At 45.0% G+C, this 19,745-nt stretch overlaps 2 protein-coding genes across 5 annotated transcripts in view; one reads left to right on the top strand and one right to left on the bottom strand.

Annotated features, from left to right (window-relative positions):
- The window catches only part of hdlbpb (high density lipoprotein binding protein b), a 25,583-nt gene extending 19,054 nt beyond the window's left edge, over positions 1 to 6,529 (top strand). For both annotated transcript variants that reach the window (XM_034226287.1, XM_034226285.1), the window contains one exon: positions 6,478 to 6,529. The gene's annotated coding sequence lies outside the window, so the exon portion shown is untranslated. The remainder of the gene's footprint in view (positions 1 to 6,477) is intronic.
- Positions 1 to 19,745, bottom strand: part of neurl4 (neuralized E3 ubiquitin protein ligase 4) — a 22,079-nt gene extending 2,334 nt beyond the window's left edge. The window contains exons 1-27 of one of the 3 annotated variants that reach the window (XM_034226282.1): positions 19,536 to 19,745; positions 14,468 to 14,996; positions 14,305 to 14,370; positions 13,712 to 14,163; positions 13,135 to 13,246; positions 12,959 to 13,047; positions 12,793 to 12,865; positions 11,457 to 11,730; positions 10,531 to 10,712; positions 10,354 to 10,439; positions 10,064 to 10,244; positions 9,755 to 9,965; positions 9,451 to 9,527; positions 9,197 to 9,302; positions 8,375 to 8,544; positions 8,146 to 8,274; positions 7,746 to 7,891; positions 7,354 to 7,572; positions 6,540 to 6,638; positions 6,263 to 6,415; positions 6,008 to 6,175; positions 5,732 to 5,890; positions 5,428 to 5,607; positions 5,126 to 5,219; positions 4,229 to 4,336; positions 3,995 to 4,139; positions 3,640 to 3,752 (exon numbers count right to left, since the gene is read on the bottom strand). In XM_034226282.1, the coding sequence (XP_034082173.1) occupies positions 3,640 to 3,752; positions 3,995 to 4,139; positions 4,229 to 4,336; positions 5,126 to 5,219; positions 5,428 to 5,607; positions 5,732 to 5,890; positions 6,008 to 6,175; positions 6,263 to 6,415; positions 6,540 to 6,638; positions 7,354 to 7,572; positions 7,746 to 7,891; positions 8,146 to 8,274; positions 8,375 to 8,544; positions 9,197 to 9,302; positions 9,451 to 9,527; positions 9,755 to 9,965; positions 10,064 to 10,244; positions 10,354 to 10,439; positions 10,531 to 10,712; positions 11,457 to 11,730; positions 12,793 to 12,865; positions 12,959 to 13,047; positions 13,135 to 13,246; positions 13,712 to 14,163; positions 14,305 to 14,370; positions 14,468 to 14,996; positions 19,536 to 19,700 (4,486 nt within the window). In that variant the 5' untranslated portion in view covers positions 19,701 to 19,745. The remainder of the gene's footprint in view (positions 1 to 3,639; positions 3,753 to 3,994; positions 4,140 to 4,228; positions 4,337 to 5,125; positions 5,220 to 5,427; positions 5,608 to 5,731; positions 5,891 to 6,007; positions 6,176 to 6,262; positions 6,416 to 6,539; positions 6,639 to 7,353; positions 7,573 to 7,745; positions 7,892 to 8,145; positions 8,275 to 8,374; positions 8,545 to 9,196; positions 9,303 to 9,450; positions 9,528 to 9,754; positions 9,966 to 10,063; positions 10,245 to 10,353; positions 10,440 to 10,530; positions 10,713 to 11,456; positions 11,731 to 12,792; positions 12,866 to 12,958; positions 13,048 to 13,134; positions 13,247 to 13,711; positions 14,164 to 14,304; positions 14,371 to 14,467; positions 14,997 to 19,535) is intronic. The other 2 variants (XM_034226283.1, XM_034226284.1) reach the window with 2 other exon arrangements.

Here is a 19,745-nt window from a genome sequence, read left to right as displayed (position 1 = left end):
TAACCGGCCTGCTCTCGTCTATCCCACGTGCTCCACTGAGATCCAACATCTAGTTTCTGGTGGCCTGTGGAATTGCCAGTCAGCTGTTCCTAAGGCTGACTTCATCTCTGGCTACGCCTCCCTGCAGTCTCTGGATTTCCTTGCTCTCACTGAGACCTGGATTACTCCATCCAACACATCCACCCCAGCAGCTCTCTCCACTGCATATTCCTTCTCCCATACACCCAGACCCACTGGCAGAGGAGGTGGCACTGGTCTCCTGCTCTCTCCCAAATGGAGCTTTTCCCTCTTCAAGCTACCTAACTTTACTCCTTCCACCTTTGAGTTCCATGCCGTCACAGTAACCCATCCTATACAGTTAACCATTGTTGTTCTCTACCGTCCACCAGGCGCCTTGGGGGACTTCTTGGAGGAATTAGATCATCTCCTCTCACACATCCCTGAAACTGGCCCTCCCGCTGTACTTCTCGGAGACTTCAACCTCCAGATGGGGAAGATAGACGAACTAACATCTCTGTTAACCGCCTTTGCTTTCTCACTCTCTCCGTCCCCACCGACTCATAAAGCTGGCAATGTCCTTGATCTCATATTCTCAAGGAACTGCGCTACTTCGAACCTCTCTGTAAACCCGCTCCACACATCCGATCACTTCTTCATTTCATTCTCTCTATCCCTTTCCAAACATAACAAACTAATCTCTTCCCATCCTGCACTTGTCCGCCGTAACCTTCGCTCCCTCTCTCCCTCTACCTTTGCCTCGTCGGTGGTCTCAGCCCTCCCTTCCTCTGACTCGTTCCAACTCCTGCCTCCAAACTCTGCTGCAGAAACTCTCCTCTCTACTCTCTCATCCACTCTGGACTCGCTCTGTCCTCTGACATCTCGGCAGGCTCGTCAGTCCCCTCCTGCTCCCTGGCTAAATGATGCACTGCGTGCTAATAGAACCGTCCTTAGGGCAGCAGAGCGGAAATGGTGGAAATCCAAACACCGTGACGACCTCCTAACCTATCAGGCTCTCCTCTCCTCTTTCTCTGCTTCGATCTCTCAGGCAAAAAGCACTTTCTTTCAAGATAAGATCCAATCTTCCTATTCCAATCCTAAAAAACTATTTTCCATCTTCTCCACCCTCTTGGACCCTCCAAAAGCCCCTCCCCCCTCCTCACTTCTGTCAAGCGACTTTGTTACCCACTTTGAAAAAAAGGTTAATGATATTCGCTCTTCTTTTTCTGACTCACCTTTACTCACCGCTGGGTCACCAGACCCTCCTTCCACCAACACACTAACCTCCTTTTCCCCTCTCTCTCCAAGTGAGGTTCTTACCCTCATTACTTCTGCCCGCCCTACCACCTGTCCTCTGGACTCTATCCCTTCAAACCTCCTTCAGACTATCGCTCCTGATATTCTACCGTTTCTCACCCATTTCATCAACACTTCTCTAACTTCTGGTCACTTTCCAAACAGTCTCAAGGAAGCAAGAGTAAACCCTCTCCTAAAGAAACCCACTCTCAACCCGTCTGATGTTATAAACTACAGGCCTGTCTCTCTCCTCCCGTTCCTGTCTAAATCACTTGAACGCGCTGTCTTTAAACAACTCTCCTGTTATCTCAATCAGAACAACCTTCTGGATCCGCACCAGTCTGGTTTCAAGGCAGGTCACTCCACAGAAACTGCTCTCATTGCTGTCACGGAGGAACTGCACACTGCCAAAACTGCATCCCTCTCCTCTGTCATCATCCTGTTGGACCTGTCTGCTGCATTCGACACGGTGAATCATCAGATCCTCCTTCGCACTCTCCAAAAACTTGGAGTTTCTGGCTCTGCTCTTTCCCTCCTCACCTCATACCTGAAAGACCGTACCTACAGGGTGACTTGGAGAGGGTCTGAGTCCGACCCTTGTCAATTAACTACAGGGGTCCCTCAGGGCTCTGTTCTTGGTCCCCTCCTCTTCTCCTTGTACACAAACTCGCTCGGATCAGTCATTAGCCCGCATGGTTTTTCATACCACTGCTACGCTGACAACACCCAATTAATTCTGTCCTTTCCCCGCTCAGAGACCCAGGTCGTCGCACGCATCTCTGCTTGTCTAGCTGACATCTCTCAGTGGATGTCTGCTCACCACCTCAAGCTCAACCTTGACAAGACTGAGCTGCTCTTCCTCCCGGGAAAAGATTGTCCAACTCTTGACCTGACAATCAACATCGGCACCTCAGTTGTTTCCCCGACTCAGACTGCAAGGAATCTGGGTGTGACCCTAGATAACAACCTGTCCTTCACTGCAAACATCGCTGCTACAACCCGTTGCTGCAGATACACGCTTTACAACATCAGGAAGATACGTCCCCAGCTGACTCAGAAAGCGACTCAGGTTCTGGTCCAGGCTCTCGTCATCTCACGCCTAGACTACTGCAACTCCCTCCTGGCTGGTCTACCTGCATGTGCCATCCGACCTCTGCAGCTCACCCAGAATGCAGCGGCTCGTCTGGTTTTCAACCTTCCTAAATTCTCCCACACCACTCCGCTCCTCCGCTCCCTTCACTGGCTTCCGGTAACTGCTAGAATCCACTTCAAGACACTGGTACTTGCTTACCGTGCTGCGAATGGATCTGGCCCTTCCTACATCCAGGACATGGTTAAACCGTACACCCCAGCGCGTGCACTACGCTCTGCATCAGCCAAACGACTCGTTGCGCCCTCGCTGCGAGGGGGACCCAAGTTCCCATCGGCGAAAACACGTGGGTTTGCTATCCTGGCTCCAAGATGGTGGAATGAGCTCCCCATTGACATCAGGACGGCAGATAGCTTGCACATCTTCCGGCGCAAACTGAAAACTCATCTCTTTCGACTCCACTTCGAGCGCTAGAACTATTAACAAAGCACTTTTATACTAATAAAGGACTGGATTACCTAAAGCCAGTTGAGTAGCACTTGAAATGTTTGGCTCTATGAAACCTGATATACTTATATGATTCTGTTTTCTTCAAGGTTGTGTCTTCCTGGTCGAATGTACTTATTGTAAGTCGCTTTGGACAAAAGCGTCAGCTAAATGCAATGTAATGTAATGTAATGTAATCAATATATTCAAATAATCTGCGGTCCATTTAAAGGGGCCGCATCATGCTTTTTTTGTTTTTATATTTCCTGCAGTGTGTTAAATAGGTGTTTGTGCATGTAAACGGTCTGCAAAGGCTAAAATCTCAAAGTTTGATTTGGGGAGTTTCTCCCCCACCTGCCTTAAACACCTTAATTGGACTCCTTTGTTTAGTTCCGTAACATAGTGACCTCACAATATAACTCCAGCACATTGTACGTGATAGGCTAAGGGGCGGGACATCTCTAAGCTGTTGACCAATCACAACGGAGCCGGACAGCTAACCAATCAGAGCAGACTGGGCTCTGGTTTCAGACAGAGGGTGAAAAGAGGTTCTGTAGAACAGGCAGTATGAGAAAAATAAAGACCTTTTTGAACATTAAAGCATGGAGACATGTCCCAGTAGAGACAACAAATACAAATACTAAGCTAACCATTTGCATAATATGTCCTCTTTGAAGCATTCCTCTAGTTAACTGTGAAAATGTACCCACTTTAGTCAGAAAGACTAAGTCACAGAGTGTTTTGTAAAAAGGTAACCAGTATAGTCCTACCAGGCAGCAGCTGGCTGTGGTCCAGTGTGCGCCGCAGGGCTCCTACACTGGTGCCGTGGTACGCGATGTGCCACTTCTTCAGTGCATTAGAAACCTCACAGTGGGTCTTGATCCTGCGCAAAGAGGGTACATGCACTTATAGACTCACATGTGCAGATGTTCAAAACTCATTAAATACAGACAGAGAATGTTTTTATGTCTTCAGCTTTAGATATAGACACAAAACTCCCAGTGTTTTTCTCTCCCTGCATTTGTGATAATTCCCTAGTCATTACATCCAATAATGGTGACTTCAAAAGGGTCATTTAATAAACTTCCCCCTGTCATGAATGTGACTGAGACCCGGTCCTCTCACCTGAGGGCGAAGCGGCACCACCCAAAGGGCAGGGCGTAGTCCCGGGGGGGCTCTCCTCTCTTGTAATAAGCCTCATCGCCCCGGAGCTTGTGGCAGGACTCACAGTAGCACAGGTTGTACTTTGCGTCTTCATTAAAATAGCCATCTTTGTTAAGGAGACAAACGTTGTATTTGTTACATGAGTTTATATCTGAAACAGAGATGATGACTGAAAGGCTTTGGGGTGAAACTGACCTGGTAAAGTGAGCAGGTCCTTGAAGCGTGCGCACAGCGCCTGGTACTCGCACGTCTTGTTGGGGTTGACCTCTGGAGGAGGCGTCCAGCACACACTCTCTTTGATTCCTACAAACAAAACAGACCAAACACACAATGTTCAATTTCTGCCACTAGGGGTCTCTCATTTAAAACAATAACAGAAACTACAGCTTGGTGTGAAGTATCATGGGAGTTGTTGTCCACACATGTATTGCCTTCATAGCAGTCAGGTGGGAATACCTTCAGTTAATAACGTTAAAGAGGTTTCTCCGGATAATCCTCAAAGGTCCGATCATTTAAGATCCAGATTTCCAATGGCTTAAATACTTTATTCGGGTCAAATTCATAGTTTCAAAACGAACAACATATACAAATTGTACTTTAAAATGTTGCTTAAAACTTGATAGAAGCCCATTTATTATGTCAAACGAACACAACACCGAAGCATGCGGATCTGACAGGCAACTGAAATGAAGCGGCTTAAATCATCTACATTTCTCTAGGTTCAAAAATGTGGGATAAAGTAAGTATACAACTCAATTAGACATTTAAATGATAGTCTTTTTGATATGTAACAAATGTAATTAAAAGGTTGAATATAAAAGAAAAATGAACAACACCACAAATTGAGAGTTGGAAGCAGACCATGATGTTGCATTACAAATAGGATAGAAAGCTTCCATGTCACTGTTTGCTTGTTTTATTTGTTCTTTTTTCAATGGGTCTTTAATTCAATTGTATACTGAACTATATGTGGTTTTGTATGTTTATAAAATGTAAGTGAAAAAAAGAAAACGTAATAAAAAAAATGTAATATCAATATTTCAAAGACTGGACAGAACCTAAAAAAAGATAAACAAGCAAGTGGCTTCTTACCGTCAACCATGTCCGCCTTCTCCATGTCGCCTTGACAACGGGTTTCTCCACTCTCTCCACCCACAGCTGGCACGTTGTTTGTTACTATGGTAACCTATCATGATGACAGCATTAATTGAATAGAATTGAGTTCTTAATTAAGTATTGCCGAATCGATTAATCCATCGGGAGGAATTCAAATGTAATTGACAAGTTTTAATCAAGCCGATTTATAAATTGTTTCAGGCATCGAGCAAGAAGCTCAACCGTTTTTTGGTTTGAGGTTCTTAAATATTAGAATGTCTTTGCATCTGTAGTGTTACCTGTTCACACTGGCCATACAGGTCGATGAAGGTGTAGCAGGGCGAAGGAATGTCCTGCGCCGCCACACCCTGGTCCATGCCGTTGACGTAGAGGTGGAGACAGCTGTTGGTGTCCACCAGCAGACCCAACACCGTCCCCTCTGGACAGGTGTCCAGATTAGGACCATAGTTCTCACATATCTGAGGGGGGAGAAAAGCAGCGTTCATTTAATTTACGAAAACTATGACTTAATATGTTTATTAACAGCTGTTTTTAAAATGACTGAGACATGACAGACAGATGTATGTCAGTGTGGGTGTGTACCTTTAGGGAGTTGTGGAAGACGGAGTCCCTCTGCAGCAGCCAGGCGGAGCGCTTCAGACAGCAGGCTGTGGAGGGGAAGTTGAGCCGGTCGGGGGAGTGACCTATGACCCCTAACGAGAGCGACGATGTCCACGACGGGTTCAGACGGTCGATTTGAAACTGGTGACGAGAGAGAGGACTTTGAATGTCTTAATTCTTTGTATTGTTGCTGGTGAAATTATTCCCTGGTCTTTGTTTTAAACTCATCAACATGTGTATCAATAACAGTGATGTTACCTGGAACAGCTGCTGGCGGGCCAGCGGCTGGGCGGCCACCAGCAGGCCCTGGTTGTAGCTGGACACTCTGGCTGCTGTCAGGTTCTGGTTGGACAGCTGGATGTTTTTGCCGTGGTTTTCCAGGAAGGCCACGGCGGTGGGCACCAGTGCACACGGCTCGGTCTCAACCTGGAGGTAGCATAAAGAGTGAGTGTCTCTGGGAAAGTCCAATGATGCAGTGACTAATGCTTTTTGTTCACAGACAGGTGCTCCTACCTCTCTGACGGGGGTGCTCTCCTCCTCTGCCTCGCTGCAGCTCTCTGAGGAGAGCGACGGCGCCTTCACGCTCTCAATGTCCTCCATCAACGAAGAGCTCACAATGGACACCGCCGTTATCCGCCCATACAGGTCTAACACGCCGTATACATTCTGCAGCGGGACAGAGAGAAGGGCTCAGTGGCTGCGTGGGGCTGAGAAGCTGTGTATTGTAGGTGTGTGTGTGTGTGTGTGTGTGTGCGTGTGTGTATGTGTGTGTGTGTGTGTGTGTGTGTACCTTGGCTACTGCAGTGGCTGCAGGTCCCATGTCCTCTCCATCTATGAAGATGTGCATGGTGTCGTCACTACACCTCTTCACACCCACGCGGTTCCCCACCTGAGAAACAATCAAACAACGTGAAAAATAAATATTTAAATATCTATATATATATATATATATATATATATATATATTTATTTTGAAGTGTTCTTCCTGTGTCTTTTGTCTTTTTTTTATTATACGAGGGGAAGCATGATCGTTAAAAATAATGATTCATAATAAAAACATTTCCCTCTTTAATTTACATTTTGAATAGCCTTTATATCATTGACTGTAGTATAACAATAATCAAGATTAAAAAACATTTAACGTAAAGGCTTCTGCATTAAAATAAAACAACATTATTCACAGCCATTTCACTTTAATGTTAGCATGGAATAAGGATTTTTGGGTTGCAAATAAACATCTCTCGGGTGAATGCTAGTGCTTCTTATTTGTATAGCCGTATTAAAAAGAACACTATAATGCTTTTAAGTGCTTTGGCAATATTTTTACATGAAAACAAAATAGAAATAAAAAGGATGAGAGAGTAAAATGGTGAGGTCGTTAAAGAATCACAGAAAAAAAGAGATTTAAGATGTTGAAATGATTCCTGTAAGTCCCCTCTCTTTCAGACTGATAATCTCACAGCTCTAACAACGTCTTTATTCTTAAGCAGCAGCAAGGGCTCCTATAATGGATCCTTAAAAGAAGAAAAGCTCCTGGAGGGTTTAAACGTCTTTGATGTGACCTCTATCTCACTGCACTGACAGAGCAGGGAGCTGCAGCTCACCGTCAGCCGGTCCAGTGAGCAGCCGTAGTTCTGCCGCTGCAGCACGCCGTTGCGACGGACCTCAGAGCCGCAGAGCAGCCAGGTGACCTTGGTGCGGAGCTGCGGGAGGGAGGGGGAGAGACCTGACAGCGGGCAGGACGGCAGCTCCGGAGGTGCCAGAGTGGTCAGACCGATATGCAGCGAACCGCACCACTGCTCATCCACCTCATCAATCCTCACCTGCAGAGACAGGGAGAGAGGAAAACAAGTAGCAGTTAGGAGAGGCAAACATAAACCATGTCATTGAAGAAATGTTTATTTCTACTGATGCAGACACAATATTTTTAACAAAAAAAGGCAAGGTATGTAGCAGATTTATTAGAAACTGAATAATCAAGCAATTGTTTGTTTACCTCAAACAGCTCGTCTGCTTTGAGCTCCTTGGCACTGAACACGATGCCGTGAGCGTAACCTCCGACTCTGACGCCTTGGCAGCCGTCGCCGAGCAACACCACATTCTTACCATGTTTATTGTGGAGTCGATGGGCAACACCTGCTACTGAAACCACACAGAAAGACAGAAAAGAAACAGAAACATGGAGATGAAGCTCAGAAGACAATTCATTTTTTTAACTAACTAACCAATACATAAAACACATTAATACCAAAATGGTCTTAAAATTCCATACATGAAGACTTTAAATCATTCAACTAAATAAAGTGTTGATTAAACAAAAGATTCTGGTGGACAAAAGATCAGCCTATATATTTTTTGCAAACTAAGGGGACCTATGCAGGGACCCTGAGGTGTACCTGGAGAGTGGATGGGGAAGCTCTTCTCTGTGATGTTGCTGGTGCAGAGGCTGTTGTCCAGCGGACCTGAGGAGCTGGTGATGGAAACCTGAACACACTGACCATACAGGTCGATCACAGCATACACCTCTGAGAGAGAGACGGAGAGAAGAGAAATGGATGAAGTTTTGGCTCATAATAAAACCTATACTCTAAACTCAAGACGGCTGTATCTCTGGCTGATGTTTACCTGGTGGCAAACCGGTGCAGGCGACACCCTGATCCACACCGTTGATGTAGTAATGGAGGTCACCACTGGCTGAGCGCATCATGCCAATCCGTGAGCCTGTGGTCAGGGAGTCCAGGTCACAACCGTAGTTGTTGCGCATTGTGTTGCCATCCTGCATGACTGCAGTTCCACTGTGAAAAAAGGAGATTATTACTGTTATTTTCATATGGTTTTATCTTGCAAATGTCTGACCTGAAAAGCCTCATTTAAATATTTCACATCTAATTGGCTTTTCATTCTTTCTCATATTAGATAAGAACACATTTGCGTTATGTTAATATGCATTAGAGCAGGGGTGTCAAACTCAATTTCATCGCGGGCCACATTAGCATTATGGTTGCACTCAAAGGGCCGGTTGTAACTATATAAATATACATATATAAATATATAATATATATAAAATAATGTATTATATTACATTATTGCCTCTGAATTGGATTATTATTGGATAACTTCATAATTAACTACATCTGAAAGCAGAAGTCCAGGGCAAATAATTGCAAGTCTCTTCAGTGTGCATGTCACAAAATGATTTAAAAAAAGATCTGTACAAAATTTGAAAATGTAAAAAAATGTGAAATGTGGAAGAAAAAAGTCAAATTCTAAACAAAATTCATATTTGAGATGCATTGTGGGACATGTAGTGTATGGGCAACGCGCTTCTGCATGTTCGGCATGTAACCGTATAATAAACGGGCCACTTAAAATGAAGTTGCGGGCCGGTTTTGGCCCCCGGGCCTTGAGTTTGACACCCCTACATTAGAGGTATATAAAGTGGTCTACCTGAGCATCCAAGTGTCATAGTCAATATCGGTCATAGTGTTGGGAAACTCGAGCTCATCGGGCCTGATGGCTGTCACTCCTGGACACAGAGGAGGGAGGAGAAAATCTGTGGTGATTACACATGAAATACATTTTCACGTTAAGTCTTACATGTGGTTAGGCAACATACAGTAGCATTTATATATGGTCATTTTTTACTATGCAACGTAGTCACATGTTAAAAAAGCAGTATGAACACAATAGAAAAACATCACCTGCTTCGATTGAACCCGACCAGCGGTCCACCATCTTCTGAATAATGATTTCAAACAGCTCTCCATCTCGAAGGCACCTGCAAGGAGAAAACAAGTTTAGAATCCAGAGGAAGCTACATCACAAAATATTCTTTGAATGCCAATTTGCTCTTAGCTCATGGGAGCAGTTCATAATCCTGCTTTATGAGCAATGCCACAGAAGACAGAGGTGTCCCAGCCAAGCCATACAACACTTACCAGTAGCATTTTACGATCTATAGGTGGATATGATTAACTGGAAATGATTCGTCATATGTTTCCTCACCTGTTGGAAATGACGATAGCGTCGTTGAATTCGCTGCGGCAGTTCTGACGCAGGGCGGTGCGCCCCCCGTTGGTGATGACGGCATTCGTGCCGTGCAGATGGTGGAATCGCAGGTCGTTGGTTGTGATGGCTCCTCCCACCGAGCAGGGGCTCCCGGGGGACATCGCCGTGGGACACTCGGAGCTGTCCTCTGTGAGAGGCAAGAGGTCCCCTGAGAAAAGGGGGAAACAGAGATAGGTTTACACCCTTCAAAGTTGAATATCAGTTATTTTCTTAAAATGGAGCCCTGTGTGTCTCTCCCCCTCTCACCCATGTCGTCCATGATGGCCATGTCGTCCATGATGGTGGCCTGAGCAGCCTGGCCATAGAGGTCCACTACAGCGTACACACTGGGAGGGACATTCCAGGCTGCGGGGCCCTGAGCAACGGCGTTTACGAAGAAGTGGAGGCTGCCGTCTTCTTTCCGCACGACCCCTACTGTGTCACCTGCCTGCAAGACGGAAGAAAGGGTTACATTTAAAGAAAAAGGCAAAGAAAAGCCTTGCAGGATAATGGAGGAAGGAATCAGGGTGATAGATGTAAAAACAAACATCACTCACCTTGAGGCGGTCCAGGTTGTGTCCGTACTCGTCCAGGATTGTTGTTCCGTTGTGCATTACACCATTACCCGTCATCATCCACGTCCCTAAAAATCACACAAAGAAGTTGTTTTTGTTGTAAGATCAAGACTTGCAAAGAAATGTAGTAGAAATACCACTGTTATATTTGTATGTTACCTGAGCGAAGGTTGGTCATGGTGGAGGGCAGCTGCAGGTATGCAGGGTTGTGCGTCGTGACACCGATTTCGATGGAACCCGCCCACTTGTCCACCATCTTGTCTATGCGGACCTGGAACACCTCGTTGGAGCGCAGCGGCCGGCTGCTCAGCACCACGCCGTGATTAAAGTCGTCAGTCGCACTGTGGAAGCAGGGTTGTAAATGTATTCATGCGTAACAGTTTATGTTTGAAGTAGAGGAGTTCTACACATTCTCCATTGCTAAAGATAACCTACTGTAAGGGACTGGGAGGCAGAGTAGTGGGAGAGCTCCACCCGCTGCCAATTATCAGTATTGGGAGCAGGTGTGGAGACCTCACACCTGGTGCTAATCACTCCCTCAAGGGAGACAAAAGCACCTAGAGTTGCTCAGTTGTGTGTGGCACATGGAGGGAGCAGGAGACTCCCAGCGTGAGGAAACAGTTGTAAGTCGGTTAGCGGCCCGGCTACGTTAGCCTTTCTATTGTAAAAGGTATTTTTTAGTTGAACCGCAATAAAGCCTCTTTTTGGATTTGAACACTGCCTCTGTCGTGACTGCTTCACTAGCATTTTCCTCTTTATCTGCCCAGGCCTGTTACACTACATTAAGAAGAGTAACATGTTTTGTTTCAAAATGTACTGTATATCATTCGTTATCTATGTTGCTTTTTGGTGAATATTAAAAAGGTTCATACAAAACACAAGTGTAATAAAATAAATACCTAAATGTGTAAGTCAGATGTTTAAAAGACATTTCTGAAAGCAAAACTGACCAGTGTATGAATAAACAATATAGTGGCTTGCCTTAAGGCTGTCAGTTGTCCATACAGATTTTAAAGTAATAGCATCCATGTAAAGAATAATAACGCCTCTAAATAACTCCGAGGCATCATGGGAGCTGGACTCACTGTGGCCGCAGCGCCGTCCTGCCCTCACTGATAATGGCGGCCTTCTGGCCACAGTTGTGGTGGAAGAGCAGGCGGTCTGCCCCCTCAGAGTCCGGGGTGATGGAGAGGGCTGGCCCACGTCGGCCCACGTCGGGCGATAGAGCCCTCATGATGGCGTTGTTGCGTCGGAGGCGGTCGCTGTGGTTGTGGTTGTGGACTATGGTGACTTTGACAGCCATGCCGTAGAGGTCGACCACACCGTAGACAACGGCGGGGGTCTGGGCTGCAGCGACACCTGGGACAGATAGTGAGGGGTTAGCAGGGAAACAGAGGAACTTTAAACACACATGCTCCACAGCCAACAGTATCTGGGTTTGTTATGCGTGTACCAGGGATCATACACTTTTCCACAAATGATTTTCTATGACTTTTCCATGACCTTTACCTAATTTTCCATGACCAAAAAAATTACTCTCAGCGGTACCACTGAAAATGGTTTATTTTAAAATGGAACAGGAAAATAAGGTCTGAACATGTGGTGCCTATCTAAAACAAATCAAATAGTAGGCTTACTAGCTTCTACACGCTAAAGCAACTCAAATCTCTCACCAGCAGAATACCTCGTCAGTTAAATGCCATTTTACGTTTCATTACGATACAGTATTTATTATCATTATAGTATTACTATTTCGGTGATTAGATAAAATATAAATTATATTTGATGCAACTTTAGTTACATTTCCATGACTTTTCCAAAACTTTGGGAAAAATATTGTTTTCCATAACTTTTCCAGGGCCTGGAATTAGCTTTTTGAATTTCCATGACTTTTCCAGGTTTTTAATGACCGTAAGAACCCTGGTGTACATACACAAAGACAATTAAATATCACAATCATTTGGACAAAATACCTCAATATTATGTATCATACATGAGATTTGGATTGATTGACTAAGTGGGCCAATAATAGAAAAGCTATACGGCTGGACCAGCCTTTAAAAGCAGGAAAAGGCTACATATTAGAATATCTAGTCATCTCATGATATCGATATCATATTTATAATAACTTGTATTTCCCCGCCGTAATATTGATTATAATTACAAAGGTAGTGTATCTTTAGTCAGATCTTAATATAGCTACAGATGCTTTTAACAGCCATGGTTTGTGGGTATCCGGCCATTAATCCTAACCATTTTGCAATAAGTCAATAACAGATAATTACGTAAAGCATCATGGGATAATACAAATCTGAACATCTGTATTTCACGGTTGGCTTTGCCACATTACTGTGACCACCCACTTCCAAGCCCCCAGCAGGGGCATCATACACCCTGATGAAGCATCTCCGTGAGCCTCACCTTGGTCGATGCCATTGATGTAGAAATGGAGCGCTCCGCTGGCTTTGCGCATCAGCCCGATGTGATCTCCCTCCTGAACGTGGATGAGAGGAGTGGATGCAGATTATTAACAGACACACTCACACAGCAGGTGGCAGAAAGAGTGTGTGTCTGCGTCATCACAAACCTGGAGCTCATCGAGGCTGAATTCACAGTACTCCCTGCGGGTGCCTTTCCCATTGGTCAGGATCCCGCAGCCACTCATCATGATTGTACCTAACGTAAGCAGCCAGGATAATGTCAGTCATTTCACAATGAACAACCACTGTTTTGATTAGAGCAGTTTCTGTGTGTATGTTTTACCTGATCGCAGATTGGTCATAGTTGCAGGATAGTCGAGGTTGTTGGGGTTGTGTGTGGTCACACCAATCTCTATTGAGCCTGACCACTTGTCCACCAGCTTATCAATGCGGATCTGAAATATAAAAGAAATAGATTTGACCCTTTATAATACTGAATTGTGTTGTCTATTCTGGTTAAAGCACAGGTAATGAATAGCACCATCAGGAATAAAGTACATGACATTTGTGTGACTAAAAAGGGAGAATACACTGTGTACTGTATTTGACTGCACATTTCAGAAACACCTTTATCAATAAAATCATAGCAAGAAAAGGAATTTCTACCATTTTTTCTTTAGAAATTTGGCAATTTACCTTCATAAACAATTCATCATCTTTTGCATCTCTACTCTTGTTTTATGCTAAATATAAAACTATCAATAGCAACGCCTTTTGTCAGATATACTGTCATATTTATTATTTCAGTACCAGCTGGCTCTACTACAGTGACAACTATCTACAAAGACATTAGGGTGAATAAACCGTAGTGCTTCTCCAGCTGTACTACCGTATGTGTATAATAGGTGTGACTGTATCACCTCAAACATCTCGTTGTGTCGGAGCGGCCGGTTGGTCATCACCACGCCGTTGTTGAACTCGTCGAGCGGTCTCCTCCGCTCCGCCGTCTTGTTGTTGTTGCTCAGTTTGATCAGTGTGCCGCATTTCTCGTGGAAGAGCAGCGCGTCGTTGGTCGTCATCACACCCGTCACGGCCGCCAGCCCCACCCCTCCGTTACCGGACGGAGTGTTGTTAGTATTTCCACTGTCTCCAACACCTCCTCCTGGTGTCCCACTGTCGCTGTTAACTGCCCCTCCTCCACTGCTGCTCCCCCTGTCGTTTCTGGAAGAGGATTCAGATCCTGAATTTCCTCCTGCCCCGCTGCCGCCTCCTGGTCCTCCGCCACCATCTTCCCCTCCACCCTCATCCTCAGAGCGATAAAAAGACACTATTGCGTTGTTGAACACGTCAAAGAGCTGGTGCTCCGTTAGAACTGTGGAGAGAGAGGAGGATGTGAATACTGGTCAGAGAAACAACTCCAGAGAACCAAATACATCTTACTATGTTTAGGTAAAGCTACTTGGCAATAAGCCAGATTCACATGTTGCATCAACGGATCTAAATGTTCCCGTACCTGTGTCAGGCTCCAGGTTGTTGGGGAACTTGTCTGGTCTGTTGTGACTGCAGCTAAGCTCAGGCACTGAGAGCGAGAAGAGAGAAAGGGGTGAAGCAATAAATCCCAGATAACGGGTTGGGAAAAAAAGAACCATATTGATAGACACAAAAAAGCCCCTTACCTTCATCTCCATTCATCATTCCATTCATTGCTGCCACATTCATCAGTGCCGTGATCCCCGCATCCTCCCTTCCCCCACACACCACCACCTCTTCCTCCTCCTCCTCATCCTCCTCCTCATCCTCATCCACCTCATCCACCTCCTCGTCCCGCTCTATTGTCTCTTTCTCTGTAGAGGGTGGCGGTGGCTCACAGCTCACCACCGTCACTTGAGTGCATTTCCCGTACAGGTCCACCACCGCCCACAGTTTGGGCGGCAAGCCGCTGGCGGCCGCTCCGCAGTCCTGCCCGTTCACCCAGAGGTGGAGCTCCCCGCGGGCGCTGCGCTGGATGCCCACGCGGTCGCCCTCTGAGAGCTGGTCGAGGTCCTTGCCGTACTCCTCTAGGACCGATCGTCCGTCCCGCAGCACCGAGCAGCCCGACACGATCCAGGAGCCGCCCTTCAGGCCTGTGGCGCTACTGGGGAAGTCCAGAGCACCAGGGTCAAGCGCCGTCACACCAATCTCAATGGAACCGCTCCACGAGTTCACCTGAGGAGGAACATTAAATGTTTATACATCACAATAAGGACTAGTCACGGTCAAGTCCTACAATAGCGCAAGACAGTTTTCAGCAGCTGTTACACCGATCACAAAAATACTCTAAGCTGTGATGTTAAAAGAGTGAAGAGCTGTGCTAAAAAGTGCAGGTAGATATCTGAGGAAAAACAAAGTGTGCCTTGTTGTATGATCCATCTTGTTATTTTTAGTCCTTCTGTCAGTGAAGAACGTAGCTCAGGGAGCATTGCTTTGAAAATGAACCAGGACAGTGTGAACACACGGTGACACAATCGAACACGTTAACTCATGTGATAGCAAAATGTAGAAGCAATGACTGTGCGTCTGAGAATAATAGCTTAATACTGTGAGGAAGAAGAATTCACCTAGGGTCAAACTAATTCATTTCTCATCTCCAAGTACACCAGCACTTCTAAAATTAGATTTGCAATACACATTGATGTACAAAGCCGTACTATATATAGACCAATTGCAGGAGACAAGATTAAAGAGCAAAAAAGAGAGTATGACACACTTCCTGTTTAGTCTTGTATACTTTTGCTCATTTACTTGAACTTGAAACCCAAAAGGCATCCTTTGTTGGCGCATCAAAGCTTCCATACAGTGAGAACGATCATCTCTAGCTTTTCCTTTTACACATGTATATTTTTTTTATAACGCCTAGACAATCTGTGGGGATTATTGTGTTACTCAACAAAAGGTAGAGTGAATTATAATTCCTCAGCTACTTGATTTACCAACGAAACACTTATTTAATAATGTCTGCTCCTTTCAACTGTACAGCGACCGAAACAACAGTAAGAGGTTCAACAAACATGGCGTATTAACTATTTACGGCCCAGCTGTGACGATTAAACCTGTGCGCACAAAGCAAGTCATAATCAAGCAAGAACGCTTCCCCTTCACGATTGTCCTCCCAAAGATTCAAGATATGAAAAGAAGAGCCGTTTCACCTCGAAGCTACCTTGGTGTCTGCATGACTTTGGAATCATATCGCATAACAGGCTGCAGAAGATATCCATATCTTCCCAGAAACAGAGGACTCCACATCAGCTCACAATAACGCCATACTTTATTGATCTCCGGGGGTGAATTCTATTTTTCATTGTGGATGACAGGAGTGCCGTGTCAGCAATAGTGCCGAGTCAGTGCAGCTGGCGGAGATTCGGAGTGTTGCTTCGAGATATTTCAGCCTGGCAGATGCTCGCCGACACAGGGGCACGAACCCCGCGTCATCCCGCTGAGGAGTGATCTCCTGGCTCGCTGCACTCCACCCGCTGCCCCCCCCGGAGAACAGCATCCCACAAAAAGCCATGCGGTTTGTTCCTCAAGAAAAAATAATGAAGTCCCCGGAATTGTTGTTATCAATCTCACTTCCCTCTACGTTTTCCTTTCCTCCCCCCCCCCTGGTGCTCCACGGGAATCAAGCTCAAGTTGGCAAATATCCACCCTGATAAAGTGACCTTGAGCATAACATTGAAATCCCCGATCGGCTCCTGGGATTCTTTTTCTGCAGCTCACCTCCGCACCGAGGAGATAACAAACAAAGATTTACTCCGTGACGGTGTCATATTCAATAAATTGTCTTTTACACAGCCTCCTCTCCTTCGTGTGCTCCCATTGTGTCCTCCTGCGCTCTGTGGCGGGTGCGATGTAAGGCAGTGTGCTACGAACGCTTGGGTATCTGGGTTAACAGATATAGTAGTAACTCAGCCTGACCGGGCCAGTGTGTGGAGGAGACAGACATCTACTTCCTTTGCTGATCTCTTACGTAACAGAAGCCTGTGGGCGTCTGCCTCCCAGCCTTCTCCCTCCCTTTCTGTTCTAAAGACCTATAACTACAGGATACATGCAGAGTAGGGCTACTGGGCAGCTTCCAAAAAGAATGAAAAATTAATTGCTTCAATAGCAGAGCCTGCGAGACACTGCAAGGACTAACAGGAAATGCTTCTCATCTAACAGACCTTGTAAACAAATCGAGACAACATTATAAGTAACATCCTAAGTCCATGATATACTGTATAAAGCCATTTCAATAGTGGCTATGATATTGCAAAACAAAACTAATAACAAGGGCTCTCGATTATTGGTCTTTACATGTCCCGTTTTGTCTTCATTTAATGTAAAACAGAGACATGCAGGACTTTCTATATATGTTATAGTCTGAAAACAACACAAGCATTTAAGACAAATAAAACAATTATTGATTATTTCATGTTGGCCATTATTTTTCCTCCAATCAACTAATCGCTCTGCTGATAACAGAATAATATGATACAAGTCACATTCTAAGGGTAATGTTTGCTATGGCACTGCAAGTGACAATTATTATCATCAACAATAAATCTAGCTGTTTATTTTGTAAACAAACATCTGTCCTAAACTCCAATATGTTCAGTTTACTATCATAAGATTTAGACGGTAACTGAAGAGCTGGCACTATAGAGTGTAGTTTGAAGTAGAAATGGTAGTAATATAATTATTGATTAAATCAGCTGTTATAGGCTGACCAATAGCATACAAGCTAAAGTTTAGAGCATTTTGATTTTAAAACCAACACCAAAAGTCTAACGCGCACAGTATGTGATATTCCTCTGGATTTATTTAGATCAAAGCTTCACATACAAACTCTGAAGCACTGACAGCGTCCTACTCTGGGTAAAACATTCCAATGAATAGCTTCATTTGCTTGCCTCCTGCATCAGTAGACAGGATGGCCAGTCATGCCCATCTGGGCGCTCCGTGATGGAAGAGTATTGATTTTCAGACAGACGATGCATGTCATATCAGAGCATGAGGCTGTTTATGAGAGCCCTCATCAGGCTGAGAGCACCATAAGGGATGGATAATCATTGACGTTCACATACAGTGGGTGCTATTAAAACACATGTTCAGCCTCACTGTCTCACATGCTGCTGTGTCTTATCATGGCAGATTTTCCAAACAACCCAACTGTGTCATTCTGAGGGTGTGTGTGGCCCAGTTGGCACTAACTCTGGAGCGGACATGTTGTTGACAAACTCAGAAGGGTTGAAGACTGCAGAGGCAGAAGCCATTATACCAAACTACGCTGATAAGAGCCAGAATGTAAACACTGTGATAGGCCTTGATATGATATGGAGAGGTCTGAGTTGTTGATAAGGAGAGAAAGTCGTTGAAAGATTAAAAACGTACGAAAGGAAGAATTACATTTCTCTTTCACACAACTCAAATAAAATATGCAAGTATTCATTTCATACTGAACAGTAGTCATGGGAAAAGATAAACGACATTTTGGGGATAATATTGTTATACTTTATGTTGAGTTTCAGCATGATAATGTATCTTTCTAAAATAATCAATTAAGCTATAGAGAGCCATCGGCACTATGATAAGCTTTTACTGGCTGCCAGCAAAAATGCAATCAATAAAAACTGATGCATTACTACTAAACCTTACAATAAAATGGATGTAAACAGTATATTTCTAATGGCAAATCTGACATATCTTCCGTGTAACAAAAGGGAGACCTTTCCAAGAATATGTGAGGAACTTCTTAGGAAACAAGGACACTAACATATCTGGGTCTGGATGAATAAACAACAATATGGACATAAAGATAACATAGAAATAAATCAAATTGTTCCTATAATTTGTTGATTTTTTATGTAAAATGTCTTGAAATTGTCACTGAGTTACAAATAGGTTAAATGAGAGCAAATGTCCTTGCAATAAAAGAGAAAGTGGCTTATTTTAGGATTTATACCTATAAGTGTTCTAACTCCTCATGCATTTTACACCAGCGGGGCTGCAGGAGCAGGTTGGTAGGGTCTGAATCATGGTCTGAATATGCTTTATATCTGGACCAAGATGTGTGTAATAGTAACACGTCACTGAATATCATATAATGACACTGGTAACTAATATCAGCGGCTAATTGTCCGCATTGTTGTCTATTTAGGTTCACACATAGCATTTGAGTCACTAGCTCAACCTGGTATGAGCACTGCAGTATTATTAGCCACCGAGCCAGAAAGGAAGAGAGGCTGACAGGCACCTACGACTGTCACCGACAGAACCAAGCAGAGCTAACAAGCTTAGTCAAGCTCCCGTCGTGCAATAAACAACATGAAGTCCATGTCAACACACAACAGTGCTCCAATAGCACCTTCCAGAGAAGCTAACCCCAGCTAGCCTGAGCTCGCACCGCTTGCTCCGGCTAGCGGCTCATTAGCATGGCTAACTGTCGGTACCAAGGCAACACAAGCAAGGTATCGTTAGCCAAGTCATCCGTTTAAAATGTGCACACAGTGTTTTTAAGTCCATGTGTCCCAGCTAAATCTCTGACAGTGTTTGTAATATGACCCTGAATAATTGCAGCAACCTTGGTCGCTGTCAAGCAGTGTAAACCCCCTGGTTGTCACTGCGGACAGAGGCAGACCCCCGGCCCGTCCCGCAGGCGCTGCTCCCGCATTCCCGCTGCTCTCCTCCCCGCTGAGGAGGCGCAGCAGCAGCGGGCCTGTTGTTGTTTACCTTCTTGTCAATGCGGACGGTGAAGACATCCCGGTCCTTCAGCGGCTCCTTACTAAGCACCAGCCCATGGTTGAACTCCTGGACTGGCTGGTTGCGCCGGGCGGTTCGGTTCGAGTTGGACAGGCCGATTAGCTTTCCGCTCCGCGGATGCAGCTCCGCCGCCATCTTCAGTGGGCGGCCAGTATTCACGACAGTAACGGTTTGCGGCAG

The sequence above is a fragment of the Gymnodraco acuticeps genome, unplaced genomic scaffold, assembly GCF_902827175.1.
Source record: "Gymnodraco acuticeps unplaced genomic scaffold, fGymAcu1.1, whole genome shotgun sequence".
Lineage (NCBI taxonomy): Eukaryota > Metazoa > Chordata > Actinopteri > Perciformes > Bathydraconidae > Gymnodraco > Gymnodraco acuticeps.
The sequence above is the reverse complement of the archived record's forward strand: the minus strand, read 5'-3'. Positions and strand labels throughout refer to the sequence as shown.